Below are 16,337 nucleotides of genomic sequence, written 5' to 3'. Positions count from 1 at the left end.
TACATGGTACGTGCTTTCAAAGATTTGTATCTTCTGCTTGATGGGAGAGTGGAGAAGAGAGGATAACTGGTGTGGGAGGGATCCTTGATGATGTTGATTTCTCTCCTGAAGTAGTGGGAGTGTGAGTAGATTCAATGGAAGGGAAGCTGGTTTCCATGATCACTCGGGCTGAGTTGACAAATGTCTACAGTTTCTTGCAGTGTTGGGCAGAGTAGTGGCCTGTATAGCAGATGTGTCTGCTGAGAGTAGCTCGTAAAGTTTCGCCACATTCCAGTGCCATCTTGAGTTGGGTGTCAAGGTACAAGGGCAGAATGGTAGTATAGCAGTTAGTGTAATGTGTTACAGTCCCAGCAGTCAGGGTTCAATTCCGATTGTCACTATCTGTATGAACTCTCCCTGTGACCATGTGGGTTTCCTCCAGGTACTCCAATTTCCTCTAACATTCCGAGGACATATAGATTAGGATTAGTAATAGTTGGCACCTGAAGAATGGCAATGCTTCTTTATTAGGCTGTGTTGATCGTTGATACAAAAATGATGTATTTTACTATATGTTTTGATTTACATATTGTAAATAAATCTAACTTTCGTCTTCCATTCTTCATTGTTGGCCTTGCTCTTCACTACGGTCCCAGACACTCCACTCAATCCTTTGGGCTGTTTTCAGCTCACCTTTCCAGCAAGTTAAGTGTTGAAGTCACTTTGTGAGATGAAGCTACTTAACTGACTGTCATTAAGTACCTTTATCCAGCAAACCCAGTTTATTAAGTTCAGCAAGAAATCGCAGGTCCAAGCCTCCTCGACTGCCACAATGAGGCCCCACTTGGATTGGAGGAGCAGCACATTGTATTATGTCTGGGCTGCCTCCAACCTGATGGCATGAACATTGATCTTTTGAAGTTCCTGTATTTGCCCCCCCACCACCTTAACCATTCCCTTTCCTGCTTCCCTCTCTCACCTTATCTCCCTACCTGCCCATCAACTCCTCTGGTGCTCCTTCCCCTTCCCTTCCTTTCATGGCCTTCTGTCCTATCAGATTCCCCCTTCTCCAGCCCTTTATCTCCTTCACCAATTGACTTCCCAGCTCTTTACTTCAACCCTTCTCCTCTCCCGGCTTTATCTATTAACTGTCACCTTGTACTTCTTCCTCCCCCTCCCCACCTTCTTACTCTGACTTCTCCTCTTTCTTTCCAATCCTGATAATGAGCCCTGACCTGAAACATCAACTGTTTACTCTTTTCCATCGATGCTGCCTGGCCTGCTGAGTTCCTCCAGCATTCTGCGTCTGTTTCATCAAATTCAAACCTTTGTACTGGGATTCACTTCCCCAGCCTACAGTAGAGAAACCAAAAAAAGTACCAACTGCTGTGCTAATCCTGCTGCTTGGCTGCATTGTTTCAATGAGCATAGCACTTGCTGGCAATTGGGTTGTTTCAGCTGTGCTTCCTGTTCACAGAGAGCTTAATAAGCAAAATAGTCGAGGGTAAGGGCAAGAAAAGTAATAACTACATAATCTAGGGCCAAATCAAGAATAATTGTCAGGTCAAACAGCTTGGTGGTCTGCCATTACAAAGATTCATTGTACAAAATAAATGACTTCACTTTTTCTTCCCACAGAACTTCAGAAGCGAGCTGCAGAGCTGTTTGGGATGGAGGCTGCTTTGTTTGTACCCAGTGGAACAATGGGGAATCTGATTTCAGGTCAGTGTGTTAACAGGAAACCACCTCCTCACCCCAACCATCACCACCCCCCAGAAGAGATTTCCAACCTTATTCTTTTTACAATGAAATGGTATAGTCATAGGCTGAGAGCCCACAACTCCCCCACGTCTGAAACAGGAACTAGTACATTGGTGGTGAGGGTGGCCTCCTGAGGAAGCCTTAGGAGTCCTTAACTTGGGGACCTGGGGTGGAAGAACAGTTCCACGCAGCAGATTTTTGAGTCAATTCACTGATTACCCAGCCACCTGCTCCCTCTGTGACTGGGGGTGGGGGGGGGGGCATGGAATGTGAGAGGCTGCAGGCGCTACTTGAAGGGGCTGCTCCTCAAGTTTGGGTTACACTTCAGCACCACACTTGGGAGCAGGGTGTTGGATCGGTCGGGGGATTTCCTGGTGAGTTTACTCCTGTACTCCTGAACCTGGCCAAACTGGCCAGCCACAGCTCCAGGTGATTGGCAGTCAAGGGCTCTGTCCGAGCCAATTGCCTGCCCCTCTTCTGGGGCTAAATCTCTTACCATTATCTGCAGTTTATTATGGACAGGGCCAGAGCAGCAGTCATAACCAAAGTGTGATGAATCCAGAGTGGATGCATTCCCTGGTATGTCAATAAAAATTGGTGAAAGGTTGTCGTCATGGCACCATATCTTCTCCTATCTCCTTCCTGTTCTCTGGCTTTTCATTATTTTGAGATACAGCCTGCTACAGTGGTATAATATGCAGATTGTAGATGGAATTGGGGCAGAACCAGGCCATGCAGTCATCAGTACACAGGGAGTAGAGCAGAAATCTGAGAATGAGGCATTGCGGGGCACCGGTGTTGAGAATCATTGTGGCGGCAGTGTTTCTGCCTGTTATTACCGTTAGCGGTCTGTTGGTCAGGAAGTCAAGAATCCAGTGCGAGAGGAGGTGTTGAATCGCAGGTATGAAGTCTGGAGAGGAATTTGCTTGGAATCCTTGTATTGAAGGCCAAGCTATAGTCAACAAGCAGTAGTCCAATGCAGAGATGAGTTTAGGGCCAGGGAGGTGGTGAATGTTGTAGATCTGTTTCAGCAGTAAGCAAACTGAATAGGTTGAGTTTTCTGAGAGGCTAGAGTTAATGTGTGCCATGACCATCCTCTTAAAGCACTTCATGATGGTGGATGCCAGAGCCTCCAGGCGATAATCATTAAGGCATACTATCTTGTTTTTCCCAAGTACCACAATGATAGTGGTCTACTTAAAGCAAGTGAAGCCATACCAATCATGATGCTCCATGTAAAATAGTCCCATTTGCCAGAATGGTCCAAGCAGTTCATTAGTCACTCAGATGTTCTGGTCAATTATCGTACGCATGGTCCTGGTCTGCAGAAGTATCAAAATCCGAGGGGACATTTTTGAGACGGTCACAGTGGAGCATCTGGGTCAGCCTCATCACCTGTTTCCTGATTATAGGAATCAAGTACAAGATGAGTAAAGGGCATAAAACAAACTTGGCCAGTTCCAAACTAGAAAATATAAAAAATCTTTTATTCCCTCCACAAATAGTTTCTTCTTCATCTGCTCCCTCCAGCCCAGCTGCTTCTGTGTTTAGTCTTGTCCCGTTCTACATGTAAAATTTATCCACACTTTCCTTGCCTCTCCCTAAATCACAAATTGAAACTGCTTAAAGTTTTCCAATTCTGAAACTTGCTGAATAATTACATTACTGCTTGAATTCTCAGTTGAATGTTCTTGTTCTTTCAACTTTCACTAGAAGTCTCTGATACAGACAGGACATGTGCTGTGAAGGAATCCGAAGGTGATTAGGCAATAAGGGCTTTGATTATTGATCTAGGGGATTTTGACTATACAGTATTTGCATAATTTCAGCAATGTGCCGAATGTATGTATTAGTCACGGCTACTTCAGTAGTTATTGTGGGAGATTAGTTTAGCTATTTCTCGTTGCCCTGTGTTTTGCTACGTCATACTTGAGACGATCTATAATGCATCCTAACATGGATCTTGGATTCTGCTGGAGTTTACATTTTCACTAATACCAACAGGTCACAGAGGCTTTAAGTAAAAGCTGCTACAGTATATTCTAGCTGTAACACATGGTGTTACATCATGGTGGTGTCACAATGCCCTCTAACCATGTGATTTATTTACATACTGTAAATCTACAAAAAGTCATTACATTGCTCTTCCTTTTCTGTGTAGATATTTTTCATAATCATATTTAATCATTATAGATTAAAATTCTCGACCATCTTCTCTAGTCAGATTGGACTCCTCAGTTGTATGCTTGGTGAAGTATTATACTTTGTTGATTTGAAACCACCTAGAGTTTATTCTTTCACTTGCCAGCTGCAGTTGACTCTGTAAAATACCGGACTGCGGCTAAAAACCGAAGTGGTTCACGGATGTTCTTCGGTGGAAGAAATCTGCCACCCTTTACCTGGTCAAGCCTGTGACACCACAATCAGCAATGTGGTTGATGCTCAGGAAGCCACACAGTTCGGTGGAACTTGGGACTCAAAAATGACTGTTCATCTAGTCAACAACATCTAGACCCCTCCCAAAAACAACACACACAAAATACTGGAGGAATTCAGCAGGTCAGCTAGCATCAAGGAGAGGAGTAAAGATCTGACGTCTCAGTCCGAAACATCAGCTCTTTATTCCTCTCCATAAATGCTGCCTGATTTGCTGAGTTACTGCAGCATTTTGCGTGTTACTCTGGATTTCCAGTACCTACAGAGTCTCTTGTGTTCAAAATAATAAAATAAATTAGATGCCTCAGTGTTTGCAGACATCTCTCTTGTATTTCTCTCGTTTGCAACATTACAATAGAAATTTGGACAACTTCACCGAAGTCCCGTTGTTGGAGTCTTGTCTAATGACTGATGGGGATAATGATTCTTTTTGTGTCAGACAGTTGACTTTGTATTAATTTTTCTCACAAAGGCCCTTTCTCCTCTCTACCTCATAATTCTGAGTGTACTAACTTCAGTCCTGTGTGAAGATGATGACATACTGCTGGAACAAAAAGTGTGAACGCACATATTTATAAATGAAAAGTTAACGAGAGACCACGATTCATTGTGAAACTAGAGTAATTTTGCCATACTTGCCTCTTCTAGGCATCTGTCAATACATGGAGTTGATCTCTTTCTTAACTTGTTAGAATCAGTATGATATAGATAGGGCAAATGCAAGAAGCCTTTTTCCACTGAGGTCAGGTGGGACTACAAACAGATGTCATGGGCTAAGGGTAAAAGGAGAAAAGTTTAGGGGGAACATGAGGGGAAACTTATTCACTCAGAGGGTTGTGAAAGTGTGAAATGAGCTGCCAGCACGTGATGCATGCAAGCTCAATTTCAAGGTTTAAGAGAAGTTTGGATTGCTGAATGTGTGGTAGGGGGTATGGAGGGTTATGGTCCCTGTTCAGGTCAATGGGAGTAGGCAGTTTAAATGTCTTAGCACAGACTAGATAGGCCAAAGAGTCTGTTTTCTGTGTTATACTTTTCAGTAACTCTATAAATTATTTGCTGCCATTGCATCACCACCCCCACTAAATGAACTGTGGGTCATGAAAAGAGACAGCACAGGAATAGGCACTTCAGCCCATAAAGTATGCACAGACCATTAATCCTACAATTAATCTGTTTTTTAAAAATTCTACCCACATTCCCATCACCTCCCCACAGGTTTTGCCTCTCACCCCCATATAAAGTGGCCAATTGACCTACTAAGTCACAAGTCTTGGGGTGTGAGAGGAAACCAGCGCTCGGCATAGTCAAATTAAATTTATGATCAAGGTATGTGTACAGAATGTCACCATTTCCAACCTTGAGATTAATTTTCTTGCAGGCATTTACATGAAAATACAATAAAGTTTGTGAAAAGCTATACATTAAAAAAAGATTGACAAAAAACGATGTGCGAAAGAAGACATTGTAATACATACACAGATTATACATATATAATTTATATATAATATAAATAATGCATTTATTTTAAATAATATGCATATTCTCATGTTCTCAGTATTTAACAAACAAACACTGACAACATCTGTAAAATAAGACAAATCAGCAAATAAATAAATACATACATACATACATGCATGCATGCTAAGGACTTTAGAGTCCTTGAATGTGAGGCCGTAGGTTATGGAATTAGTTCAGAATTGAGGTGTGTGAAGTTAACCACGTTGGTTCAGGAGCTTGATGGTTGAAGGATAATAACTGTTCTTGAATCTGGTGGTCATAGATCTCTGGGATTTCATCTTTCAGTCCAATTCCATTCTTCATTCTTCTTATGAGGAAATGCAAGACTATTAGCAACTTTTGCTCTTCTTCCTTCCCATCAACCATGGACTATATAGTTCCTTTAGGTGAAGCAGCAATTCATTAAAATGCATTATATGGCATTCAGTTTCTCATATCTCTCTGAACAATCAAACATATAGAGGGTGACCATTTTACAGTACACCCCCATTCAGTCCAGAGCATTCAGTTGCTCTCACTTTAATTCTCCATCCTGATCTTTACATTTTTTCTCCTCTCACATTAAAACTGTGTCCTCAAGCTGTAGACATCCTTCCTTCCTGGGGTTAAAAATTCAGGCTGCCTACTTCATCTACTTCCACCATAGTTTACACAGTCTCATCAGACACTCCAGTGGTCAGGCATAGAATGATGTTCCTTCTAAATCATCTCATCACACACTCTCAGGGTCAGAAACAGGGTGAAGCTCCTTCCAACCGTCCCATCACATACTCCTGAAGTCAAACACAGGGTGAAGCTCCTTCCACACTCTCCCATCACACACTCCTGTGGTCAGGCACAGAATGAAGCTCCTTCTAAACCATCCCATTACATACTTCCAGGGTCAGACACAGGGTGAAGCTCCCTCTGCACTGTCCCATCACATACTCCCAGGATCAGACCTATCTTTCTAAGGCCCCCTACATTATTGTAATGAAGCCCAATGTAAGCTTGAGGAATCATGCTTCATCTTCCATCCGGCCACATCAGAATCAGAATCAGGTTTATTATCACTGGCATGTGTTGTGAAATTTGTTAGCTTAGCAGCAGCAGTTCAATACAATACAGAATACAGAAGAAAAAAATAATGATAATAAATAAGTAAATTGATTACAGTATGCATATATTGAATAGATTAAAATTCATGCAAAAAACAAATAATATATATTAAAAAGGAGTGGTACTGTTCAAGGGTTCAATGTCCATTTAGGAATTGGATGGCAGAGGGGCAGTTCCTGAATCACTGAATGTGTGACTTCAGGCTTCATTGTAGTCTTTGGTATTCAATATAAAATACAACAATTTCAGATAACTATCAGAACTGCCCATTCCTACTGGAGTGTTATCCCTCTGTTCCCTCTTTCTATTCAGGTATTTCCCTGTCTTTTGGGTGTTTTGAGCATTTTCCTTTTGCCTTTTAGCTCCCAGCCATATTTGCATTTCCCAGCTTTTTTTATGTCTTTCTCAAGCTGCGTCATTCGCCTACAAACCGAACGACTCCATGAACAGCAGAAAAGCCAGACAACTTGGCCTCGCCATTTCTGAATTATTCCCTTATGTACCCAGCTATTTGTACAACAGGAATTGATTTCTCATTTTCTCACTGATGAAGGATGATGAACAAAAATATTATGTTATTTTCCTCCCCAATGCTGCCTAACTTTCTCAGGCTTCTGATTTTATTTCAGATTTACAACAGTTTTTTTTCAATTATTGCTAACACTATCACTAGATCTTGCAAAAATAATATAATGAATCACCCACAAAAGTGAATAAAGCTCTGCCTTAACACCTGAATGTGTGGATTTCATTTTTGAATTGCCATTTTCAGGCATCAGTCCATTTGCAACTACCTTTGAAATGAGAAACAATACCTCTGGCTGTTCAGAATTACACCAGCACCATTTCAGTTTGCTGTTGTGATGGTGAAGTTACTTCAGCACGTCCTGTGAAATGCAGATTATCTTCTCGCAAATTTGAGCAGTAAGATCACAATATTTATCATTGCCTGGCAAAATCTCATCCTACTTTGCAGTGGGTTTCTCTCCATGACAACTGCAGGAGTACAACTCTATGCATGTTGTTTGCAAAGTACTTCCGTGTGCGGCTACACAGAAATCTGAGAAATCCGGATCTTGCCAAGTATGCATACAGATTCTGGGAAGTTGCAGTTCATTATCATCTGTTTGATGTAAAATAATCTGGTGGTCATCAAATAATCTCACTGCTTTATCTGACTTCTGTGCAACATCTGTTAGAGTTGCCTTTTGCCACTATATTTCATCAGTAGCATCTCTAGAAGTTGCTTTGGTGTATCAGTGCAAACAGGTCTCTTTTAAAGTCACAGAGCACTACAGCACAGAAACAGGCCCATTCAACCCATGCTGAACTGTTATTCTGCCTCACCCTGTCAACATGCACCCAGATCATAGCCTTCCCTACCCCTCCCATCCATGTACTGATCCAAACTTCTCTTAAATGTTGCAATCGAACCCGCATCCAACACTCCCGCTGACGCTTGTTTACACTTGCACTACCTTCTGAGTGAAGTTCCCCCTCAGATTACCTTAAATATTTTACCTTCCACTTTTAACCTGTGACCTCCAGTTCTCATTTCCCCCAACCCCACTGGAAAGAGCCTGCTTGCATCTACCCTATCTATACCCCTCATAATTTCGCATACCTCGATCAAATCTCCTCTCTTTCTCCTATGCTTCAGGGAACAAAGTGCTAACCTATTCCTTTCCCTATAATTCAGTTCCTCAAATCCCAACAATATTCTTATAAATTTTATCTATACCTTCATATACGTGACACTAATAAACTAAACCCATACACCGATGCATGCCAATTCAAACTAAAGACCTTTTTGTGCTGAACAGCTCCAAATAGATCGTTTTATCCCCCAGCCAAGTCGCATTTGAACCTGTCTTTAGGAGCTAGATATGAAAATTTTACAAAGTTACAATGTTGAAAAGTTCATGCATGTGATGATGTGGGGTCATGGATTCTCACATCTTCAGATTTGGTTAATTTGGCTTTCTGCCTTCATTAATGACTGTGGGTAAAATGATTTGTCTGACATCTGAACTCTGATATCTCTACTGCAAAGCTACTAAACTAATGGATGCCTGATACACTTCGGAATAGAATTCCGATGGTAATATTGATTTCTTCCATTTCCATTTCCTCATTGCAACATTCAATGCCTACACATTTTCAGCGCTCTCTTTCACCTTCAGAATGTTATTGCCTAGAAAAGCAACTCCATTATCCTTAAGTCTCTACTCTACTGCCTGTTATGCCTATGGCACTTAGGGCAGCGATGAAGGTCCTCCATCTCTGATGGTGTTCAGCGCTTCCTTCATCATGTCAGTAGCTCGGTTTCCACTCCTGTAACTCAAGCAAGTCCCGGTGGAGACTCAGGGACACCATCCCTCCCAGATGTAGAAGGACTCTTCTTTGCTGTTTCTGTAACAGTTTTGTTTTCCCAGTCAGGGCAGTTGGTGACTAGTGGTGTTCCGCAGGGGTCGGTGTTGGGACCCCAACTCTTTACAACCTATATTAATGATTTGGAGAAAGGGAGTAAGTGCAACGTATCGAAGTTTGCTGATGACACAAAGATGGGAGGGTGTGTAATGAGTGCGGAGGACATTGAAACCCTGCAGGGGGACATAGATAGGCTGAGTGATTGGGCAGACATTTGGCAGATGAAATATAATACTGACAAGTGTGAGGTCTTGCACTTTGGCAGGAAAAATAATAGAGCAAGTTATTATCTAAATGGAGAGAAACTGGAAAGTGCTTCTGTGCAAAGGGATCTGGGGGTCCTGGTGCAGGAAACACAAAAAGTTAGTATGCAAGTGCAGCAGGTGGTCAAGAAGGCCAATGGAATGCTGGCTTTTATTGCTAGGGGGATGGAGTATAAGAACAGGGAGGTCTTACTGCAGTTGTACCAGGTATTGGTGAGACCACACCTGGAGTACTGCATGCAGTTCTGGTGTCCATATTTAAGAAAGGACATACTGGCTCTCGAGGCAGTGCAGAGAAGGTTCACTAGGTTAATTCCAGGGATGGGTGGGTTGATGTATGATGAGAGGTTGAGTAGATTGGGACTCTACTCATTGGAGTTCTGAAGAATGAGAGGCGATCTTATTGAAACATATAAGATTGTGAAGGGGCTTGATTGGGTGGATGCGGGGAGAATGTTCCCAATGATGGGTGAAACTAGGACTAGGGGGCATAATCTTAAAATAAGGGGATGCCGTTCCAGGACTGAGATGAGGAGAAATTTCTTCACTCAGAGGGTAGTGGGGCTGTGGAATTTACTGCCCCAGAGAGCTGTGGAAGCTACTACACTCAATAAATTCAAAATGGAGATAGACATTTTCCTGGATAAAAATGGCATTAGGGGATACAGTGAGCGAGCAGGTAAGTGGACATGAGGCTAGGTTTAGATCAGCCATGTGATCTCCTGGGCCAGTTTTCAATAGCCTGGATGGGTCAGAGAGGAATTTTCCAGATTTTTTCTCCTCAATTGGCAAATCGTTTTTTTTCCGCGGGTGATCACATGGGTTTGGGCGGGATGAATAATAAAATAAAATGGGCGGCATGGTGCCCTGTTGGTTGACACTGTTGCCTTGTGAGATTCAGTGAAAACTAGAGTTAAGATTGGATCAGCCATGATCTTATTGAATGGCGAAGCAGGCTTGAGGGGCCGATTGGCCTACTCCTGCTCCTGTCTCTTATGTTCTTATGTAAGCGCCCTTGTAGCTGGCGTCACTCAGGCGTCCTTGTAACTAGCATCAGTCATGCCCCCTTGTAACTGACGTCAGTCAGGCGCCCTTGAAACTAATATCAGTCAGGTACCCTTGTAGCTAGTGCCAGTCGTGCCTTTTTATAGCTAGCGCCAGTCAAGCGACCTTTTAACTAGTATCGGTCGAGCACCCTTGTTTGGCCATTAGGCTTTAAATCATCTCTATATTACTTATAATACCAAATACGATGTAAATGCTGTGTAAATAGTTGTTAAACTGTATTGTTTAGGGAATAATGACAAGAAAAATATTTTATTTCCAACAAAAACATTCAATAAAACATAAAAATATACAGCTTCAAACGAACGGAATCAAACATATCTTAAATGACATTGGAATAAATGTAAAACGTTACAGTCACTATAAAACTTCAGTAACTTGTCTTTCTGTTTCTTTAAATTATATTCAGTGGTAGTTCTGACACCATATTCTTCAGAAAGATGCCACACAGGCACACCACGATCACGCTTCTGCAATAGTTCCACTTTCTGCGTTATTGATAATAATAGATGCTTCCTTCTCTTTTTCTCATTGTTACCCATAGGGGTATCTGCAGCTTTTTTTGCCATTTTCACAGTGAAATTAAACACAAAGTCAACAGTGAACACAAAATATCAGTGAACAGCAAATGCACGTGTAACCAGTACGAGCACTAAGCCACAACTGACGTCTGGTGGCCTTTGCTAGTGCTGCCATGTCACACCTGAGTGACGTCAGCTGTTGGCAAAAAAGCTTTGGTTTTTGGAGCTTTTTGGATTTCAGAATTTCGGATAAAGGATTCTGGGGCTCAGCCTCTCCCCAGCTTTCCCTTTCTCTGGCAAAATTCAGGGCCCAGATCACCTACTCAGAACTCTGGCATTGGGAGCTGGAATATGGGGGCATGCTGGAAGAAATAGCAAACTCCCAATGGCTTGTGACCGGAAAACTCTGGTAGCTCACGGTTCATCAGAAGATTTTATGCAGCGTCACTCTGGAATTCCCATTACATTCCACACATAAATCAGAAAACAAGCACACCAAAAACCCTTCCTTAAGTATTCATGGGGATTTCAAGTTGATAGGGTGGTAAAGAAGAGTGGTTTCCCTCCCTCTCTATTGATACTGCCTTCACTTGCACCTCCTCTATTTTCCATACATCTGTGCTTAACCCATCTATCTGCCACTGTAATTGTTATAGAAACCGTCTTGTCCTTGCCTACCAACCCATCAAACCACCACGTCCAATACATTAACCCCTGCAACTTCAGCACTTCCAAAGGGATCCTATCACTAAACATATCTTTACCTCCCCGCACATCCACTTTCTGCAGGGATTGATCTCTCCGTGATTTCCTTGTCCATTCATCCCTCCCCAATAATCTTCCTCCCAGCTCTTATCCCTGCAAACAGCTCAAGTGCTACACCTGCCAATTCACCTCCTTCCTCATCTCCATTCAGGGACCCAAAACAGTCCTTCCAGGTGAGGCCAAACTGCTGGTGATGTCTATTGTGTCTGATGCACCCTGCTCTGCATTGGTGAGACCCAATGTAAATTGGAGCACTGCTTCCACCACAAGTGGGACTTCACGCCAAACATTTTAATTTGGATTCCCATTCCAGGTCCAACGTGTCGATCCATGGCTGCCTCTTGTGCCAAGATGAAGCAATGCTCAGGATGGAGGAGCAACACCTTGTATTCCATCTGGGTACCCTCCAACCTGATGGGATGAATATTTAATTCTCTTAATGGTGCACAAACTTGGCCCCGCTCCCTCTATATTTCACACTGACCTTTTACTTCTTCCCATCTGCCTATTACATTCTCCTTGGTCCCTTTCTCCTTCACTTTCTCCTATTGTTCACTCCCCTCTCCTATAAGATTCTTTCTTCTCCAGCTCTTGGACCTTTACCACCCACCTGGCTTCACCTATCACCTTCCAGCTAGCCTCTTTTCTCTCCCCGCACCTTTTTATTCTGGCATCTTCCCCCTTCCTTCTTAGCCCTGAAGGAGGGTCTTGGTCCAAAACGTCAACTGTTTACTCTTTTCCATAGATGCTACCTGACCTTCAGAGATCCTCCAGCATTGTGTATGTTGCTTATGATGTGCTCAAGAACCATGAGGTAATGTTACTATAAAGCCCTGGTTAGACCAGACTTGGAATATTGTATTCAATTCTGGTTGCCTCATTATAGAAAGGATGAAGAACATTCAGAGAGGATGCAAAGGAGTTTTACCAGGAAGCCATCTGTATTGAAGAGTCTTGTGAAGAGTGAGCTTTTCTCTTTGGAGTGAAGGTAGTTGAGAAGTGACTTGATAGAGGTGTATAAGAGGTACAGCATTGTAGACCATAGGACCTGTAGTATGCTGTCTTGTTCTTTGTTCCACAATTCTTCAAATCTTCTACTTGTACTTCAGCAGAGTTCACAAAGACCAAAGAGAAGCTACTTAAGTGCTTAGTATTTTATTTATCTGCTTCAAAGTCCAGCCCCTGTCCCCTCTCATCTGTATTGATGTGGGCCTTTCATTGTGATCTCTGAGACAGAAATGTTGCTAACAAACTAGTTTTGGCATGTTAAAAAAGTATCAGTAGATACCAGTGCTGTCTGCAGAGCCCAGGAGTTCCCCATTAAGAGAAGTGACTACACCAGAAGCTGTAACGAAGGTTATTGCAATTCTGCTGGTTTCATTCCTCTTGTTCAACAACCTCACACAAACTGTAGAAACATCTGCAACCACGATATTGTACTGATATCAATTGTCGGATCACCATTTCCAAGAAAATGAGTAGGGTCTTCCTGCTGGGCTTAACAAAACATTACTGTGTCCAAAAGTGGTGTGTGGTTTTAAAATAGCCTTGCAAGATTTATACTTCACTGTTTACAAAGAAGAGATTACTCAAGATTACGAAGAAGTCGGGCTGTGTGTTATCTTGTTTGTATTGCCGGTGAGAGGTGTGTGCTGAGTTATGAGAAGATAACTCTTCTGTTTCAGAGTCCTTCACAGGTGTTAGATGCTTATTGCATCCGGCCTAATTCTTAGAAAGGCAGTACGTGAAAATCATGTACAATATGTCTTTCTGAGGAGATTTTTTAATGAGATGTGTCTAGCTGACTGAATCTGAGAGGAGAAAAAAACAGGAAGCTGGGTTGTAAAGAGTTCACAACCAAATGTTGATTTGGAATAATCTTCCTTTGCTGTGTACCATTTACAGCTTTTTCACTCCACTCCTATAATCTGATAAAGTTTATGAGAAGTAACCACAAAGGAAGAGAGCATGTACTTGCAACCTTGAAATGAGTTTTGGTGTATTGTTTTCAAGAATGAAGCTAAGGAGAGAAAATAAATGAGTAGAATCACAATAAACTCCTTAAAACATCCCTAGTACCTGGCATCTGCATGGCTTGATAGCAAAAGGTTGTATGTGTTTAATTTACCATCCTACACGAGCAAGAAAGAAACACATATAATCTTAGCCTTGGTTGCTTCTGATGAACATTTTGCATATTATATATATATAAATGGAATTTCAAACTGCACGATTTTACATATTTAATTTGAAGGCGTGTTTGCAATAAATAGATGTAAGATGAAGGACAGTTTGGTTCCTGTTATTTTCACATTTATGAATGTAGTCACATCTCTATAGCAGAATCAACTATAGAAAAAGTGAAATAAATTTCCTTACCAGCATGTAAGTACAAGCAAAATGAGTGCAAACCTTGTAGCACCCAAGTGCATTTATCTACAAGACCTACGCATTGAAAATATGGTAGAGTTGCGATTGGACTTTATACATCAGGTGAGAAGGGTGTGTGGAACCATTTGAGAGGAATTTCTACATATTACCCTTCCAGATCAATGCTAAGCCCATTGCATACAGGCCATCATGACACTTGATCTGTAATCTCAAGCACAGTGCAGTGCTCAACAATGGTGCCTATCAATTTGTGTGTTCAGCTGTCAGGATCCAAAGTTATGGTTGCATGTGAAATTACCATGAGAAGCAGAGTGGTTAGAGACAGAAGAGCAAACCAGAAAATACAAATACATTATCCTAATTCCTGAGATGGAGGGGAGAGTCACTGAAAGACCAGGTGAAAGTGAGAGCTGGGTGGAAGTTGACTGTAAAAGTGATGAGATTATTGGTTTCTGCACAAACACAAGTAATTCTGCAGATGCTGGAAATCCAGAGAAAAACACACAATATGCTGGAGGAACTGAGCAGGTCAGGCAGCATCTACAGAGAGGAATAAACAGCCAACATCTCAGGCCAAGACACTTCATCAGGACAGGTGTCAACATTTTGGGCCAAGGCTCTCCATTGGGACTGGTTCCTGTATTACTGTAGGCAGCAGCACCAGTGCAGCTGTTGATGTCTTGAAACTTTGCCTCAACTTTGAAGGTGACATAAAGTCGCAATTAGGACTGACACAGTCATTAGTAATGCAAAATTCAGTCTGTTTCTGAGGTAAGGTTAGCGTTGTGTAGGTTGATTCAAGAACCGGATAGTTGTAAGAAAGTAGCTGTTCCTGAACCTGTCTTTTATATTCCCCAAGTAGGTCAGTGAATATATTGGGTCTTCCTACGCTCAAACAGAACCAAAAAATGCCATCGGCTGGCTGAATGCACTCAGTCTCTTTCCCAGGCTTTGGGAACCCAGAACCAGAGGGCTTAAGTTCAAGGTGAGAGGGGAAAGATTTAATAGGTGCTCGAGAAGCAGCATTTTTTTTACACATAGGGTGTGATACAGAATTTTGAACTGAGTTGCCAGAGGAAGTGGTTGGGGCAGGTGCCAAAACAACTTTTAAAAGACAATTGGACATATACAAGGTACACTGGCAAATGGGATTGGCTCAGATGGGTGTCTTGGTCAGCATGAGTTAGTTGGGCTCATGGGCCTGCTTCTGTGTTGTTTGGCTCTATGATTATGGTGTGGGACTTCAGGCTTCTGTACCTCCTACCTGATAGGAGCATCTTTCACACTGAAGAACGTAATGAACATCTACTGTGTATGTGGAGGTCTTAAGACCATAAAATATAGGAGCAGAATTACGCCATTGGGCCCATCACATCTGCTCCACCATGGCTGATTTACTACCCCTCTCAACCCCATCCTCCTGCCTTCTCTTTGAATCCCTTACTAATTAAGAACCCGTCAACCTCCACTTTAAATGTACACAATCCACAGCTGTCTGTTGCAAGGAATTTCACAGATTCACCACTCTTTGGCTAAAGAAATATCTCCTCATCTCTGTTCGAAAGGGACGTCCTTCTATTCTGAGGCAGTGCTTGCTGGTCCGAGACTCTGCACATCATCCACTCTATCTAGGATTTCGTTGTGCTTCAATCTGCACAGAGGGTTCTAAAAACGGATAAAAGAGTGGAGGAGATATTTCTTCAGCCAAAAAATGGTGAATCTGTGGAATGTATTAACACAGAAGTCTGTGGAGTCCATCTGAAGCTAGTAACAGTGTGTGATAATGCCACTCCCCATTGACACCTACATAACACTTACAGGGACTTGCCCATCTCACCGTTGAATGTCAGGGGATTTTCAAGCTCTCCTTTTGCAGAGATCACACCAACATTGAACCTAGGGTGAAAGCAAGGTATAAAATCCCAAGCTGGTCGAGTAGTGAGATTTGCTTTCTACAAATGTTCCACTCAGTTGCCATTTTATTCGGTACCTCCTGTACCTTATAAAGTGGTCACTGAGTGTATGTTAGTGGTCGTCTGCTGCTACAGGCCATCCACTTCAAACTTTGATGTGTTGTGCAAATCAGAGATGCTCTTCAGCACACCACTGT

At 42.3% G+C, this 16,337-nt stretch overlaps 1 protein-coding gene across 3 annotated transcripts in view; it reads left to right on the top strand.

Annotated features, from left to right (window-relative positions):
• Positions 1-16,337, top strand: part of tha1 (threonine aldolase 1) — a 107,156-nt gene that overhangs the window by 45,994 nt on the left and 44,825 nt on the right. For all 3 annotated transcript variants that reach the window (XM_059948416.1, XM_059948417.1, XM_059948419.1), the window contains one exon: positions 1,618-1,701. In XM_059948416.1, coding sequence (XP_059804399.1) covers positions 1,618-1,701 — 84 coding nt within the window. The remainder of the gene's footprint in view (positions 1-1,617; positions 1,702-16,337) is intronic.

This window comes from Hypanus sabinus, chromosome 23 (assembly GCF_030144855.1).
Source record: "Hypanus sabinus isolate sHypSab1 chromosome 23, sHypSab1.hap1, whole genome shotgun sequence".
NCBI classification, from domain to species: Eukaryota; Metazoa; Chordata; class Chondrichthyes; order Myliobatiformes; family Dasyatidae; genus Hypanus; species Hypanus sabinus.
The sequence above is the reverse complement of the archived record's forward strand: the minus strand, read 5'-3'. Positions and strand labels throughout refer to the sequence as shown.